Here is a 17,281-nt window from a genome sequence, read left to right as displayed (position 1 = left end):
AATGAAGCAAATTCCCTTCTCTCCAGGAGTTCAACAAGCCTAGAGGATTACTCATGACAGATAGTTATTGTGCACGCTGCAGTGAGTGCTCTGGTGGTATAAACACAGAAGCACACACCTGGGGGGCTAATGTAGTTTTGAGTGGCAAGAGTCTACCACAGCCTCTGTCTTTAAGGAGGAGTAGATAGGTCCTGGGAATTGAGTCACATAGATTTAGTTGTTTACTGCTTTATTTAGAAAATCCACAAAGTCCCTGGGACTTAGATAAGGGCTTTCTGCCTGAGGGTATGTCTTTTGCCCTAAGAGTCCCTGTAGGCTATGAGCCTAGAAAGGTAAGGATAAATATTTAAGATGCAAGGACACTTCTAGAAGTGGGAAACTTTGGCAAGACCCTGTATTGGTCAGGGTTCCCTGCCTGGTTGAGAACACAGGTACCCTCCTACTAGTTTAGCAGAAGGAATTGATTACAGGGATCGAGAGGTACTGGGTTGACACAGGGTCAGCTCCCAAGCCTTACATTAGAACTGGAGCTCCAGGGATGCTTCCTTTGCCTCCGTGATCAGGAAGCTAACTAGCAGCCTTTGGAATTGGGAAGCTGGTGCTATAGCTGTTAGCAAGGGAACCACACCACTTCTGTCTGAATCAGGAAGCCACTGTGGAGTTGCTGGCCCTGGAACCAGATTGCTTCTACTGTGGTCCACACCAACACAATGGATCCTTCGTGTGTTCCCTTTCTCCTTATTTAATGGTTCCACATTCAAAACTCCAGCAAATGCATCTGATTGGTGGAACTTAAACAGCATTCGGGACCCTAGGTGCAAGAATATGGAAAATAGTCTTTTCAGCCTCTGCAGTGTAGGAAGATGCAGTAGATAATGAGCCTATTCACAGAATCTGCCTTAAGGCCCTTTACAGAGTTTATACAGATACCCAAAATGTAACCTTGGTCTGTTGCACTTTGGGCCTATAGATTTATGTGTAAAGGATGGGCACTGTGAACACTCATACACTGCTGGTGGGACTGCAAACTAGTGCAACCTCTGTGGAAAGCAATATGGAGATACCTTAAAGAGATACAAGTAGAATTACCATTTGATCCAGCAATCCCATTACTGGGCATCTACCCAAAAGAACAAAAGACACTCTATAAAAAAGACACCTGCACCCAAATGTTTATAGCGGCACAATTCACAATTGCAGAGATGTGGAAACAACCCAAGTGTCCATCAATACATGAGTGGATTAATAAAATGTGGTATATATATACCATGGAGTACTATTCAGCTTTAAGAAACAATGGTGATATAGCATCTCTTGTATTCTCCTGGATAGAGCTGGAACACATTCTACTAAGTGAAGTATCCCAAGAATGGAAAAACAAGCACCACATGTACTCACCATCAAATTGGTATTAACCGATCAACACTTAAGTGCACATATAAGAATAACATTTATTGGATGTCGGGCAGTGGGGAGGAGGGGACGGGTATATGCATACACAATGAGTGCGATGCGCACCATCTGGGGGATGGACACGCTTGAAGCTCGGACTTGGGGAGGGAGGGGGGGCAAGGGCAACATACGTAATCTAAACATCTGTACCCCCATAATATGCTGAAATAAAAAAAAAATAAAAGTCACTAATGATATATGAATATTTATTTGCAAATGAAGTTGTTACTAAAATCATTAAAGGCCACTGGTTTAAAATACAGTTTCTTAACCTTAACACTATTGACATTTGGGTTGGATAATTCTTTGTTGTGGGGTGGGGGCAGACCTGTGCATTGTAGGGTTAAAAAAGGATGGGCACTATGCCCAGCAGTAAGTTTTTGGTCTCAACAGTTATATGACAATCTATTATCATAAGTTCAGGTGACACTTTTGGTTTCTTGATTTTCACATTATTTTGACTTACGTTTAGTGTATTCATTCAACAAACACTGGAAATACAAAATGTAAAAGTGGAATCATTGTCCTCAAGGAGAAGGATATGGATATGTAGTCAGGCAGTCAGACGTAGTCGCCATCTGGGAACAGAGAGGAGCATGTGCAGATGCAGGGGCTGGGTAGGCCAGGGCCTAGCGTGTGTGCATGGGGGTGCCTCAGAGAGAAGGCAGCTGTAGAGCCGAGGGGTGTGGGGGTACATCGGGAATTAGGGGGAGAGAGGAGAACGGCTCAGTGTGTGCAGAGCTGTGTGTTCAGGTGGTAGATGGAACAAGAGCACGTAAGGTGAGCTGCTGGAGGTAAGGCTAAATGGTTGTAGGCTGGGCCACAGAGGAGCAGCTTTGATGAGACTGCCGAGGAGGTCCTGTTTTCTCCTGAGGGAAGAGGCTGCTGTTGATAAACGCAGGTCAGGCCAATGTGAAGTTGGATAAGGAGTAGGCAGGAAGAGTGGTGCAGTGAGGCTAGAGGCCCAAGACGAGGTGAGAGGCCAGCACACTGACCAGCCAGAGAGGCATCGCACAAGCGAGGACAGAGCAAAGCCCTTAATTTGTTTTTCTTAAATGGTACATGGAATTTTATTTCTTTACAGATTACTTAAAGGTGTATGAGGCTGGGTGTTTTGCATTATGCTTTTTGTTTTAGGTTGAATGGTTTTTGCATTGTTATACTTACTTTAAAAAAAAAAAAGCATAGATTAATTGCAGCCAGAAAATAAACTACTTTAAACTGAAGTGCATTTGTGTTTGCGTTTCTTTGAATAATAAGGTTCTGTGATGTGAGTGTACAACATTATTGGCATTGTGGTTGGATTATCTTTGAAAATAAAAAGTTACTGAAGTAGCTACTAAAGAGCATGTTTGGCTGAAGCAAACACTTTTACATTTGTTTACACAGATATTTCTAAGGCTTTTAGCTTAAACTGTGGCTCTGAAATGCGGTTCCTGATTCAAAGAGTAATGATTGCACTTAAGGAAAACATTGTACTCTATTATCTGAGAGTTCCCATTTATCATATTTACATAGTAAGGATGGTGACTGGCCCTTTATTCACAAAACAGTAGAATATGTTTGTGATTTAGGCACTTAAAACATTTTCTCCTATCACCAAATAACCTAAATTCTCTTTGGTGCTTTTCATATAAAAATCCAACCAAAATGCATTTGATTGAATTTATTATGATTTTTGAATTGTAATTGAACTCCTCTTTTTTGTGGCCTGCAGGAGATACGGATTTAGCCGCCAGAGCAAAACAGAGAAGGTAAGAAAAGCATAGATAATGGGAAAGAATACTTGAGAGATGGAAGTGACCCCTTCACCTCTGTCTGATACTCACAGTCTGGGCAGCAGCCCCCTGGGAAGCCCAGGAGGGGTGGGCTGGCAGGGCTGCTGCTGCTGACCAGGCACTGATCTCTGGGCAGGCTGGGGTGGCAGGGGTGTGCCAGCTGCCTTTGGCCCCTGCATCTCCTGGATTTTTTGGTCTGCTGCCTCTACAGACCGGGGAGTGAAGCAGCAGTCTCATCATGGGGCTGGAAGTGAGGGGTGATTGGAAGTCAGGACCGCAGGTTCAGTCAGGTGGGATCTGATAGCTCCAAAGTGAGAATGTGAAGTCCACTCTCAGGGCTCCCAGAGCGTTCCTCATCTGAGTCTCTAGACAGGTGTGGACAGGAAGCTGGCGGTGAGGTAGAGCAAAACTGTAAATTACGTGCTTCCCCACTACAGAAACACCAAATGTGGAAGAACCAGGTAGGTCAGGATGGGCGTTTCTAACTGAACAATGGAATCTCAAAGATTTTGTTAATGTATGTGTTTATCGATCATCCTTAATTGTCAGCAGCAGGATAGGCACATAAATCCTGTGGTGCCAAACCCTTACTTTGTTCCAGGTCTTTTGTTAAGGGCTCTGCCTGTACTTTTTCACTTATTTTCCGGAAGAACTCTATGAGAAGGATACTTACTGCTGTATTTCAGATCAGAAAGCTGAAGCTCACAGGGCCTCAGTGATTTGTCCAAAGTCACACAGCCCTAAAGTGCATTAATAAGAATCTGAACCCAGGACTGTCTGACATCAAAGCCCATCTCAAGTGCCAGCTAAAGTGGTCGGTGGCCTCTTGAAAAGTAGGCTCCTGCTGATTGAGATCTCTTATTAACCTTTTCTCATTCTCCACCGACTCCCACATTTTTTTAAATGGAACAGACACACTCCTGCCTGCCATGCTTCGCCTGTCCAGCTCGCCCAGCCTCCTCTGCTTCCTGCATTGTTGTCTCAGTCTCTGGAGGGCACCAACTGTGACTGCGGGCATTGTTCTGAAGCCAGACTGGCTGGTTTCAAATCCTAGCCCCTCCCCTGATGGTGTGACTTTGAATAATTTACTTAATCGTTGTACTTTAGTTCACAGAATCTGTAAAATGGGAGCAGTCACTGTACCTACCTCACAGCATTGTTGTGAGGATTAAAATGGAAAGGACTTAGAATGGTCCAACACACAGTAAACATTTAATAAGTGTTAACTAGTGGTAGTAATAGTATCAGTAGTTGTAGTAGTTTGTTGGTAATTTGTCATGCATTGATCATGATATCTTCTTTTTTGGTCTTTTCATTATTTATTTTTTACACATTTGTGTTTTTACTCAACTAATCATTTCCTGCAGAGCAGGGTGTTTTCTGAATTTGAGTATGTAAATGTGCCATCTGGTATATAAATAATGGTTTGATGTGTACATTTAGTTCGATATGTAATTTGAGTCTGAAAAGACTGTCTATATATTGTGAAATAAGACAATTTTATTGTGGCTGGAAAGATCCATGTAGCTAGAAGCTCATGGCGTTCCCGTGGGCAATGGTATACTTGTTCTAGAAAAGCATCCCAGAGTTGGGATGGTCTAAGAAGGGCATCTGAGACCAAAGCTTTCATTCGACCCTAGAAGACCGTGATCCAGAGTTCAGAGGTAAGCCTGAGGTCACCTGGCTGGTTGATGACAGAGGTAGGATTAAATCTCCAGACATTTGAGGAAAAGCAGTTAATCCAGGTTATCTTGAGTTTGATGTATTAAATAGTACAGAGCTTGAGGGTTCAGAGCATGCAGCTTGATCACCAGAGGAAACAGTTTTGATTTTTACCCTTCAGAACAGTGGTTTTCAAACTTTGTTGATCGCTCTCAGCAGTAAAAATTCTATTTTTCATCATGGCTCACTACACAGACACACAAACACCCCAAAAACAAAAGTTTCACTAAGCAATACTTAACCCTTTACTGCTTACAAAGCACTCTGATATGTTCTATTCTATTATTTTTATTTGATTTATATTGATGCTAGTCATAGCTCCTAATTTACTTTCATGTCCCACTAGTTAGTCTCAATAGGCAGTTTGAAAAAACACTCCTTTAGCAGTGATCTGCTCTGAAGGTGTTAAAATAGGAGGAAGACCAATCAAAGCATAAGGATAGATCTGGCAAATATGTGTGGCCTGATAGGAACTTAATCAGCTCAGTGAGCAGTTGGCAAATGGAGACAGGTGTTTGCCAGGCCCTGAAGCTGGACCTGCCGGCTCTGTATCTCAAATGAAGGCTCAGGTCTCTGGAGTGTCCATTCTTTCTCGGGCTGGTGCCGCTCTCCAGATCTGTGTTTCCTCTCACAGACTCATGCCTCTTTGCAATATTGCCCTTTCCCTATTGAGTCTCCAACTCCAGTGCTCAGCTCTTTTCACATCTTCCCTTCTAGGCTGAGGACAAGAAAGCAGCACTTCCCACGGGGCTGTCAGCTGCAGAAAAAGCTGATGCCCATGAAGAAGATGAGCTTCGAGCAGCTGAAGAGGTGTGTGGTCCATGTAGGCCCTCTACGGTTTCTGTTTAAGTCATGTGTGTAGAAATTTTACTTCCCAAATGGCCAGTGCCTCCTGCAGCCAGCTGCTATGAGTGGCCCCCACACCCTGTTTCCCTTGCTCACCTGTCTTGAGCCTCCCCGTAAGATGAGATCGAGGAAAATAACCCCTGGACTTCACCCAAAGACCCATGTGGGCATAATCGCTTCTGTCTTACCTGGTCAGAACTGCTCACTGCCGCTCCTGCCTGTTCCTCTTTCAGCAGCGTATTCAGTCGCTGATGACCAAGATGACCGCCATGGCAAAAGAGGAGGTAAGGGGAGAGTGGTCTCGGGGGTCCTGTGTGGAGATGGGGACTTGGCACCACCTTGCTCTGCTCTGGAGGTCTTCCTCCAGAGTGACCACCTTCTCCACAGCCCTCTCTCTTCAGCACTCAGTGCCTCCTCTTCCTCGGGGTGTTCCTTTGGGGAAGCTTTTTATAAACGTCTAGTGCTGCTGTCTGTGGGGACCTCTGGGAGGGAGAGCAGGCTGTCCCTGCTGGACAGCTCACAGGGCCTCTGCAGAAGAGGAGGGGCCAGCTCTGCCTCACCATAACCACAAGTTATGCCCCATGCAAAGGAGCCTTGTCTTCTGCTTCCTTGTGACACCGTCTAGGTAGGAAATGGAATTCCGAGTTTATAGTTGGTCTTCCCAGAGCTCAAAGTCTGTCTGGAAGGTTAGCCAAATGCTTTGAAGGAATCATTGCTTTTGAGGCCAGGAAAGGCCTCTGGCAGTAAAGAGACATTTTAGGGGTTCTGAGACTTCTTGTCCTCTCTGTTTGCTCTTTTCTCTTCCCTGACTCCTAGGCCTGCCAAGTCCCCACAGGCTCTGTTTAGTGACCCTCAGGAGGAGAGACCTGGGAATGGGGCATAGAAGTGAAGAACCATTTTCCAGGGGCACGCAGGGCCAAGGAGAATCTAGCACAGTCAGCTCAGTGACTCAAGAGGTAGAGAGGTGGCTGAATATTCATCCTGAGACTTATTTTCTCCCTTCCCTGTAGATATATATGTGGGCAAAGCCAATTTTTTTTCCCCTGGGAAAGTTACCTATTTTATGACAATATTCAGAGTATTCAGATTTTCTAGTGCTGTGAAAGACAAGGCATGGCCTTGAGAGCCCTTCCTCCATGTGACTGCAGAGCCGTCTCACCGCAAGCTCCGTGGGCCAGATCGTGGGACTCTGCTCTGCCGAGATCAAGCAGATTGTGTCCGAGTATGCAGAGAAGGTAGGTGGGGGCCAGCTGGAGTCTGTGCCTCAGATAACGCCCCAAGGCTTTGCTCTCCCACTTTCCTCCCCCGTCTCCCGGCAGCCATGTGGTCCCTTTGTAGCTCATCAGCCGTGTTTGTCAAAAACATACAGCGGGCTCTACCCCACACAGCCATCGGCACTTGCCTGTTAGCTAAATTAATTTTGTTCTGCAGTGCCCACTTTTCTATAAATGTAAAGGGAAAACCTGTTTCACAGAGCAGTTATCACGTTTGATAAATTGATGCCTTAGGTATGGAACAAGCATTTTTCCTTCCCATCAGGCTTCTTACAACTTGGGCTCAGTTTGGTGATTGGGCTGAGGAATGAAGATTTGCCACTTAGGAGATAAACCCCATAACTCAGCCAAACCCAAGGCAAGATTTTTTGTCCTACTTTATTAAAAGGGTATAGAATGAAGAAAAGCCTAAAAGTCATATTTCAGTGTTAGCTTTTTTCCTCATCCTAAGGATAGGCAGGAGGACCTTGAATATTTCAGGGAGACAGTGATTAATCATTTTGCACATAACTGATTCCAGTCTGGCTGAGATGTAGTATCAGTAAAATCAGATTTACAGAGCACTGTTGCACATCCCTCCTTCCCCAGCCATACTCAGTCTGCCCCCTTAAAATGTTGATGTCTGTTGAAGCTCTGAGCTTTGCTTTTCTCATCTCAGAAGGCTTGATGACAAATTAGCTCTGCCCCAACCCTCTGCAATATTCTTCTGAAGAGATTGCACAGGTGGTATAGTCAGAGAAAGAGTATTGCCTGTAATCTGGGGATACGATCTGCCCTAAACACAGCAAGGAATCATCTCCTGCCAAGTGAGGGGCCTTCTGAGCAAGACACTGAGTAGAAGAGCTTGGAATGCCCAGGATGGGATTCCCTCAACACCAATCCCCCTCCCCAGTAAATGCTTCTTCACGTGGGCTTTCTAGTCCAACTGAGTGCCCTCTCTTTCCGTTTACCACCTAAGATTAAATGCGATGTAACCTAAGAAAGATGACACTTCTGGTCAAAGTGTCATCTGAGGTTTGACCAGAGAGAATTTTGGTTATCCTAAAAGTATGAATAAACTCAAAAGAATTGAAGGTATAGTTGTGGAAGAAATGATGAATACTTCTCCCAAGAAGAAAGTGTATTGTTTTACTATCAGCACACACACCTGAATGGCAAGACTGTGAGTTTATACCCACGCTTATGTTGCCACGTAGCGTTGCTGAATCCTGTATTTTAGAAAAGAAGATAGCCAGATAGGGCATCCACTGCTCTTTCTACAGGGACTTTTGATTTTTATCTTCAGACTTGTCTACTGTGAGCAGATAGGCTCTCCGATTATTATAAGAGGGAAAGCAGGCAGGCAGACCCTCCTTTGGGTGGAGGTACACCTCTTGTCCCCAGCCCTCTCCCTGCCTAGGAGCCCTTTTGCATGTCTCCTTCTGGGTCTCTGTCTCTTTATGTCCTGAGCTTTTTCTTTGTCACCCTTGACCAGTGATCTCTACCCAGCTCTGAAGGCTGCATTCTGCGTTCTGGTATTTATCTTGGTCTGTTCTTTACTTCCATTCCATTTTTCTAGAAAAGAATGAAATTAGGAGAAATTTTGGACGGAGACAAAGCCAAGTCTCTTTCCAAGGACATATTAAATATATACAGTTGACCTTTGAACAACACATCCACATATACATGGGTTTTTTCCAACCAAATGTGTATGGAAACTATAGTATTTGCAGGATGCAAACAAAACCCACGTATCTGGAAGGCTGGCTTTTCTTACGTGTGAGTTCTTTAGGGCCAACTGCTGGACTTCAGTATGTGCAGATTTTGGTGTATGCAGGTGGTCCTGGAACCAATCCCCCACATATACAGAGGTATGGCTATAGTTAAACTTCTCATGGATAATTGGGGAAGGTTGAGAGTTCATTGCTTGATTGTCTGCATTGTTTTCTTTAAGTAGATCATATAGCATTATAGCTGATGGTTTATAAAATTAAATTGCCTTTAATTCTTTTCTCATATCACTGTTATTTTACATTTGCATATTCTCTTGCAGTTTTTGTCCCCAGATACCCATAGTTGTGCATGGTTGCAATCATCATGCGTGTCTAAAAGAGGTAGGATAGTGCAGTGGTTAAAAACGTAGTATTTGGACTCATATCGTGGTTCACATGTCTTCTCTATTTCCCAGCTATGTGATGCTGGCCAGTTATTTAAAATCTCGTTACCCTAGTATCTTCATTTATAAAATGAGAATAATATTACTGTTCTAGCAAGTGTTGTGAAGATTAAATGCGATGTAACCAAAATGCCTTGAACAGTGCCTGGCACATTAGAGCTCTTCAGTTAATGATAGCCTTTATTTTCATTTTTATAATCTGCACTATTTTGGTCACGTCACATCCTAAACGCTTTCCATCTTTCTAGCCTTTCTATTTATTTTAATAACTATATAATCTACATGTTAATACAGCACAATTCATTTAAAATTTACCCTTCTTACACTTTTAAGTTGTTTCTATTTGTCATTGCAGACAATATTGTTGTGAAATCTGAGCAGACAGTTTCTGCTGAAAGGTTTCCAGGAGTTGGGGGATTAGGTTATGACTCCTCTGTGTTGCTTTACAAATAAGTTGTAACTATATAAAATGCTATCCGTGATGCAGGGAGCTTCCCAGTAACTTATCCAGTATATAGCTAATAAGTTCTGGGTTTGAGTATAGGACTGTTTGTTTACTCTATTTTCTCCTGTGAATTGTCTGTTAATAGACTGTACTCATGTGCTGTTTTCCTTGTAAATTTGAATAAAGCCTCTATTCTAGATTTAAATATTTTGTCACTATGATACAAGTATTTCTCAGGCACTGTATTTTACTTTTGTATTGTTTTCCATTATATGTGAGGAATTTGTACCTAAATTGGTCAATGTTTTTTTTTGTTCTTCTTTCCAAATAAGAGGTTGATTGTTTTTCCCATGGCTCTGATAAAGTAGTCCATTACATTTCAGCTAATCTCTTATTATGTTTAATTCTTTAACCTATATAGAGTTCATTTTTATTTAGTCTGAAGTATATATCCTAGTTTTTCTTTTCCTATTCATTTATCCTAATACTGTTTATCAAATAATTTCTTTATACTCATTTCGAGACACAACTTTTTGTGTTTTATGTCTAATTTAAACTGTATATGGACTCTTGTTTTATTGGTTTATGCTTCTTTTTTTATGCAAGTTCCATGATAAAGTCATGTTTAGTGTTTTGTTCTTATTTGTTTGATTTATTTGCTTGTTATTGTTTTGTCAGTGACCCACAGCCAGAGGTCTAGTTGTGTTCAGCCAGGAATACACTGTAGTTGAACAAGTTGGGTGTATTGCTGGTTGTAGGGAGGGAGAACACATACCAGTGGGAATTGTGGAGCGTCTCAGTAACAGGGTGTTAGCATAGATTTCAGTCTTCATATAGATTTGGACTTGTGTTAGGTGATTTTGGGGAGGGTTCAAGGCAGTGGGGCTTTGCTCTGTTGTATGCTGTAAGGAGTAGTAGCCTGTGAATGAGTATCTAAATAAATCTTATCTCTAAGACATGGAAGGAATGAATCAAGTTTAAAGCTGTGTGTGCATGATAGCCAGTTTAGAGGGCATTTGGCCATTTTTGTGATTTGGACAATGTTTATATTTTTGTCCATGTTCAGACATGATTGCAGAGTGGTCCTGTTTTATCTTGATCCTTGCTTACAGTCATAGAGTGGCCTTATTTAGTATCAGTGTTCTTTGATATTGTGTATGTTTAACACCAAGGCTTGGTTTTGAGTGCAGGCCAGCTCACAGGAACATCAAGGCCTTGCTGATAGCAGTACCAGGATAGCTCTCAGATGTCAGGGGCTGCTTTTCTCATTCTCAGTTGTTTGTGTAGTCATCTATTGCTGCGTAGCAATATTACCACAAATGTTATGATTTAAAACAACACACATTTACTATCTCATAGTTTCTACGTGTCAGCAGTTGGGCACAGCTTGGCAGACTCCTTTGTGATTCTTACAAGGGTGTGGTCAAGATATTGCAATCTCATCTGAGCCTCTACTAGGGAAGGTTTTGCTTCCAAGCTTATGTGGTTGTTGGCAGCATTCAGTTTTTTGTGACCTGTTGACTGAGGTCACCAGTTCTTGTTGGCTGTTACCTGGAAGCTACCCTCAGTTCCTTGCCACATGTGCCAGCATTGCTACTTACTTTCATCAAAGCCAGCAAGGGAGGGCATATCCTTGCAGGATATACATTATTGTCTTATGTAATGTAATTGCATACATGTAATCATGTATGTCCTGTCATCTTTGGTGTATTCTATTGGTTAGAAGCAAGGCATAGCTCCCTCCCACGCTCAAGGGGAAAGTATTGCACAAAGGCAGGTGTGACCACCAGGAGACAAGGATCATGGGGCCATTGTAGGGTTGTCCACCTTAGTTTGTTTATTTTTATTTTTTATTTCTCTTTTCCTCTTTCAACAATAATTTATCTTATTTTTTTTTATTTTATTTCCTCAAATTGAGCTGAAACTGGTCATTGGCATTTCATCTCAAATAGATGCCACCACCTTCAGGGTCCCAGTAATAAACCTTGGAAGTAGAGATGGGGTTGAGGAACATCCAGCAGAGAAGCCATCAGTAGGACCTGAGAAAAACCTGATTAGGCTGAGATCAGGATGTATTTCTGCTTAGTGAAGAGAAGGGACAAGATAATTTTGGGAAGATAAAGTGTGAAAATGATTTTGTGACCAAGGAATAAATTGAACAGCCTGCCTGGTGCAAGTGTTTGGAAAGTTGACAGGCATTGGGGTATAAAAATGAGGTAAAAAACATGTGCAGACTTTCTCTTTTGTTGGTGAAGTTCACAAGTTCTTTTAACAGTATAACATGATAAATAATCCATGTGTTTCAAAGCAGGTCCCTGAGATATGTAACTCAATTTAATATGGTTCCTGTTGAGCAGCAGGGAAGAAGAATGTGAAGAAGCTTCCAGATGTATAATTCACGAGTGTCGGTAGGCTCTAGGCCAAGTTGTTCCATCTCCCTTTGTTTCCAAAGGGTAACACCCTTCCCAGAATGTGCTAGAAGAGGCACCACTGTGCTTTTTGTTGTTGGCATCTAATATTCTCACTGTATCATAGCATTTATTTTTATAGGGAAGAAGACTCTCTTACTGTGATTTATGGAAAACTAAAAACCCTGGCTGCCGCCAACATATTTCCATCTTACAACCCCCTAAGCCTCGTTTAGGAGCCAGAAGAGAGGAAAGAGTGCTGGGCCAGGGAAGGTGCAAAGTCCCTAGAAGGGCATGAAGGGACTGTCCCTAATGCCACGTGCTAGCTAACCGTATACCATTTTCACCACCTTAATCCTTAATCTGCCAACTAAGTCTTTCCTTGGCCAACATCTCTCTAAGACAAGATCTCAGAACATTTTGTAGCTTTAGAGGCACAATCTGTCTTGGGGATTTAGAATGTACCCTGAGTGCATTCTCTGTGTGGGTACTTTGTATACCATTATCTCTTTTAGTTCTCAAGGTTTTCATTATTTTTCAATTCTAAAAAATTATCTCATTTAATTCTTCTAAGCTGCCTCCTCTGCCTTCCTCCGTCATTATACTTACTCATATGCAATTGAAACTATCTGTTTATATGGATACGGAGCGTGTTTTCTTTGTAACCTCGGAGCCTCACCAAGTACCTGCCAATGTTGGTGCCCAATAAATGAGTATGTGATATATCCATTTTGCAGGTGAAGAAACTGAAGAATACAGAGGTTAAGTAACTTGTCCAGTACCATATAGCTAATAAGTTCCAGGTTTCAATACAGGACTGTCTGATTTTGTAACGTGTCTCCTTGGCTAGGTGGAGCTTCTTTGAGGAGAGTCAAGGATGGTGTCCTGTGCCCTCCTTAGCATCTGCCTTCCAGGCTTTGCAGTGACCATGCTTCCTTAGACTCTCCGCCATCCGACTGACTGCCTTGGGCTCCATGGAGGGAAGAGGCCAGGGCATACTGGGAACTAACCACAGAAACAAGAAAAGGTGAAAGTGGTGTGGCTCAGCCCAGGCACTCACTCACCATTATACCTAAGCTGCTGAAGGCTGTGTAAGTTTCTATTTGGGGTATCTAAGTGGCTTTTCATGTCACTGGAGAACTACATTATCAAGTTCTTTAAAGAATCCAGCTCGTTAAAGTGTAACATCCTAGCCAGAAGACTGTCAACATCTTGATCTTATTTCCATAGTGAGATGTATTTGAGATCATCAGGGACTTATTTGTGGAAGGAATTTTTTTCTTGATAGGTTTTGGAAATTTTCCTGTCCAACAGTTAAGAAATTCTGGCACCATTGCTTCTGACCTTTTGATTCTGAGGACCATTCTCTGGCAGTCAGTCAGAAGCTTTGCTCTATCTTAAAGTCAAATCTTTCAGGAGCACCTGGGGAATCTCATCAGGTAATTAGAGCTTGGCTTTGGTCAAGGACGCACATGTAATAACACAAAGTAAAGGAAGTCTCTAGAGAATGCAGACAGCCACATTTGATCAGAGAAGATCTTGTCCCTCTTTGCCGTGATGATTTTTACTTCATTTCGTAATGGAACCAGCAGAGAAAACTGCCTCTTTTGGTTTTAGGTGATGGGAACTCTGCCCAGCACGGTGGTATGAGCAAAAGGGAGCCTTTCTCAGCCATCAGAACTGGGAGTCCTGGGGACTCAAACAGCCTTGTCATGTCCCTTCACCCTTGCTTTGCTTGTCTGTCTGTGTTATCACCATGGAGGTCTGGCTACAGACCGTTCCAGTCTTACTGCCCTCTCCCCACATTAGTATATAAAATCTTCAGGAAGGACTCCTCTGTTTGGCCTGGCTTGGGTCACAGATTTCTCCCCAGGAAATTTGTGTTGTTGTGGCCAGGAGTTGTGTTCTGTGATTGGCAGCCCTCTGAACTGGAGAGAGTCAGAGATGGGGATTCCCCAAAGGAAGAGATCATTGTTACCAAACCAAAAGTGGCTGGACACACGGTGGCTAGTACCTCCACAGACCTTTGTTCTTACTAGGCCCTCAGGAAATGTATTTAAATTGGATGGATTGACCCAAAGTAATCAATTGTTAATACGCATCTGTCCTCTTAAGGTAATTGCTTTCATGTTGTTATTTCTCTGCCCTGCTTTGGTAGCACTTTCACTCTTTCTAATTAATGTATAAAGGCGTTGTAAAACATTTTTAAAGGAAATTGCTACCATTTTGGAGGTATTTTAAATCTTCAGCTTGGTTTCTTTTCTGCCAGAGAACTGACTGAATTGACCCCATAGATGGGACTGATTTCTTCTTTCAGCAGATACCTATGGAGCACGTACTGTATCCAGGAAGCATCAGGTGTAGGGGAAGGGATAGAGTGACACGTGAGTCAGGGATGCCACCCTGAGGAGCTGCCAGAGAGGACTCAGTCAGCCTATAAAAAGATAAATTACAGAGTGACACAGTTTGTGTCCTCTCAGAGTAGATGCCAGTTGCTACTTGGTTTGTGTTGTCGTTTGAAATGTCAGTATCTGCCCAAAGGAAAGTGGTTGACCTGACTGATACTGACCTTTTTTTGCTGGTAATAATCAGAATGGATGACATTTTAAATCCTACTTGGTTGGGGTGAAATGGAAAAAGGAAGGGCTTAGGACTGAGTGAAGATAACACACTCCAGGGACCTTGCCTGGGTCAGAAGGTCAGAGGAAGCTTAGCAGCCAGGAGACCCTGACTGCTTTGTTAGAGAGTCACGCTTGAGCTGGAACCTGTGTGATTTCTAATAAGTTTAGATATGAATGTTTCCAGTCCCATCATCCTGCCCTGCCTCAAAAAACATTTTTTACCACTTGCTAGCAGCATTGGTGTGTAGAGCTGGGGAGAAGCATAGTACAGGGAGGGGCTGCCCTCCCGGGAACCTCCTGCCATGGCCACAGATGGAAAACCCAGCTTGGGATCAGGAGGAGTAGGAGCCCCAGTGGGTGTTTAAACCCCTTGGTTCTGGACACTGCTTCTTCACATAACAATGAGTGTTACACAAGCAATATCCTAAACCTCTAAACTTCTGGAGGGCCAAGGCTTCATCTTGCATCTTTGTATTTCTGTTGCCTAATGCGTAATAAACGCTCAGTGGAGGCTAACAGCTGCCTGGAAGACTGTATGGAGACTCATTTGATAGCCATTAATAATGATTCCCGTTCCTAAAAGTAGGCTCTTCTGTGATGTGGAGATCGCGCCTTGTCATCTCCTTCGTAGCACAACTAACAAGGGCTCTGTTTTATTTGTCTCCATGCTGTCTCCCAGGACTAGAATGTTTGCTGTACCCAAGGGCTAGGATCGTTGGACATCCCTCATGCCTAGCATAATGGAGTTTTCACAAACATTTGCTGATTGAAGGAAGGAAGAGAGGGAGAGGAAGGAGCAAGAAGGGCTTTCAAAACTCTTTTTTTTCTCCGTGGCACAATTTGGGCATTGAGGAGAAGATGGAGGTTACAACACTTTTATTTATGAGTTAGTCAGTTTTGCCTGGCTGGGCTGTGAAGGTCCAGAGGTAAGGTCTTTATCTTTCTCCACTTCCCCAGTGCCTACTACTGTGCTCTATACATAATAAGATCTGAGTACAGGGTAGTTGAAATAAGCCAATGAAGGTAGGGAGAGAGATCTAAAACTGTAATCAGAATTAAGAGAATAAGGAACCCTGTAAATCTGGAGAGAACAAAGCTAAATGGTTTGTGTTTCCAAACAGCTCCAAGATTTCCTACATTCTGAGTGACTAAGCTACGCAGTGTACAATTACCAACCACAAAGAGAATGGTATCAGCTAGTGAATTGTCAATCTGGTGGGATTGTCTCAAGCCACACAGCACAACCTATATATTTCAGGATCCTTATCAGTTTGCATAAGGACATAGGTATTAGCCTTGCCAGATTTGAACATCACTTAAAGCATCGCTTGAGAAGATAAATGTGAACTGTTTTATTTAATGTTAGAAAAATCAGTTGTAACAATTCACGGTTTTTTGAGGATGCCATTTGACCTGATAGTGGTTTATGGGAATAAAAGTGGGAGGTTTTAGATCTTGTTCATGCCTCCTACATGTTAAGTGCACTCTGAGCAGGGATATTGTACTGCTCCACCGTGGTACCCGTGCAAAGCCTTAGACTTAGCAAGGTCATATAAATAAAGATCTTTAAAATTCGTGGAATTTCATCAATGGGCATCAAGAAATTGAAAAGATTAGCTGGGCTTGGTGGCTCCTGTAGGCCCAGCTACTTGGGAGGCTGAGACAAGAGGATTGCTTGAGCCCAGAAGTTTGAGGCTGTGGTGGTTTGTGATCACGTTACTGTACTCCAGCCTGGACAACAGAGTGAGACCCTATCTCTAAAAAAAAAAGAATATTGAAAAGAGCATTGTGTATTTGGTTTTATTAGTGGAAAAAGAGTGTGGATCAGGGAAAGTGGATGATCCCATCCTGTCTGCAGTGGTCCCACTTCATCAGCAGTGCTTCAAAAGGTCGCTTACAAACTAGGCTATGTCCAGAGGATAGCAACCAAGATGGAAGTACCAGCATCTTGTTATAGAGGTGGAAGAGGTGTGGATACTTCTGGATCAGTTGAACTGTCATATGAAAGAGTGATTAGATTTAATCTCTGTTGCTCTGGGGGGGAATGGGCGTGTTTGTGTGTGAGAGGGGGCAGTGTTTGAGTCTTTGCAGATTTGATTCTGCTGTCGTTTTGCTGGCTTTTGTTCATATTTGAATTTTTGTGTGCTTTTGATTTTTGACTGTAAGCCCATATTTCTTGGAAATTTATCTGTAGAAATTCTGTGAGGCCTAGGGCTGAAACGCTCTTCTTTTAGGGAGGATCTGCTTTTGCTTCTGCCAAGCACCTGGGGACACTTCAGCCCAGGTCCATTTTACATCTAGTCCTGACTTGTGGGTTTTTTGGACCATCCAGGTGTAGTATGTGAATGCAGATCGCAAAACTGCATGAGGGCCAATCTGTTGTTACAAAATCTCAGTGAAGATCTTTTCCCTCTTAAACCTGTGTCAAGGTTTATGTGGGGCAGTTGTTACCGAATTATAAAAATCAAAAAGTTTGTGATCATTTGATTTTGGCTCAGGGGAAAAAACCAACTCCTGTGGTACACATAAACTTCCTGGATTCCCACCTTTTTTTTTTTTTTTTTTTACTTTTTGCCTCTA

General features: G+C 42.8%; 1 protein-coding gene across 1 annotated transcript in view; it reads left to right on the top strand.

Annotated features, from left to right (window-relative positions):
- CCDC93 (coiled-coil domain containing 93) overlaps window positions 1-17,281 on the top strand; it is a 77,718-nt gene that overhangs the window by 16,934 nt on the left and 43,503 nt on the right. The window contains 4 exon segments of the mRNA XM_012644684.1: window positions 3,170-3,206; window positions 5,670-5,762; window positions 6,032-6,082; window positions 6,947-7,033. Of these exon segments, the coding sequence (XP_012500138.1) occupies window positions 3,170-3,206; window positions 5,670-5,762; window positions 6,032-6,082; window positions 6,947-7,033 (268 nt within the window).

This window comes from Propithecus coquereli, unplaced genomic scaffold, assembly GCF_000956105.1.
Source record: "Propithecus coquereli isolate 6110/MARCELLA unplaced genomic scaffold, Pcoq_1.0 Scaffold217, whole genome shotgun sequence".
NCBI lineage: Eukaryota > Metazoa > Chordata > Mammalia > Primates > Indriidae > Propithecus > Propithecus coquereli.
Note: the sequence above shows the minus strand (reverse complement) of the source record. Positions and strands in the feature narration are given on the sequence as shown.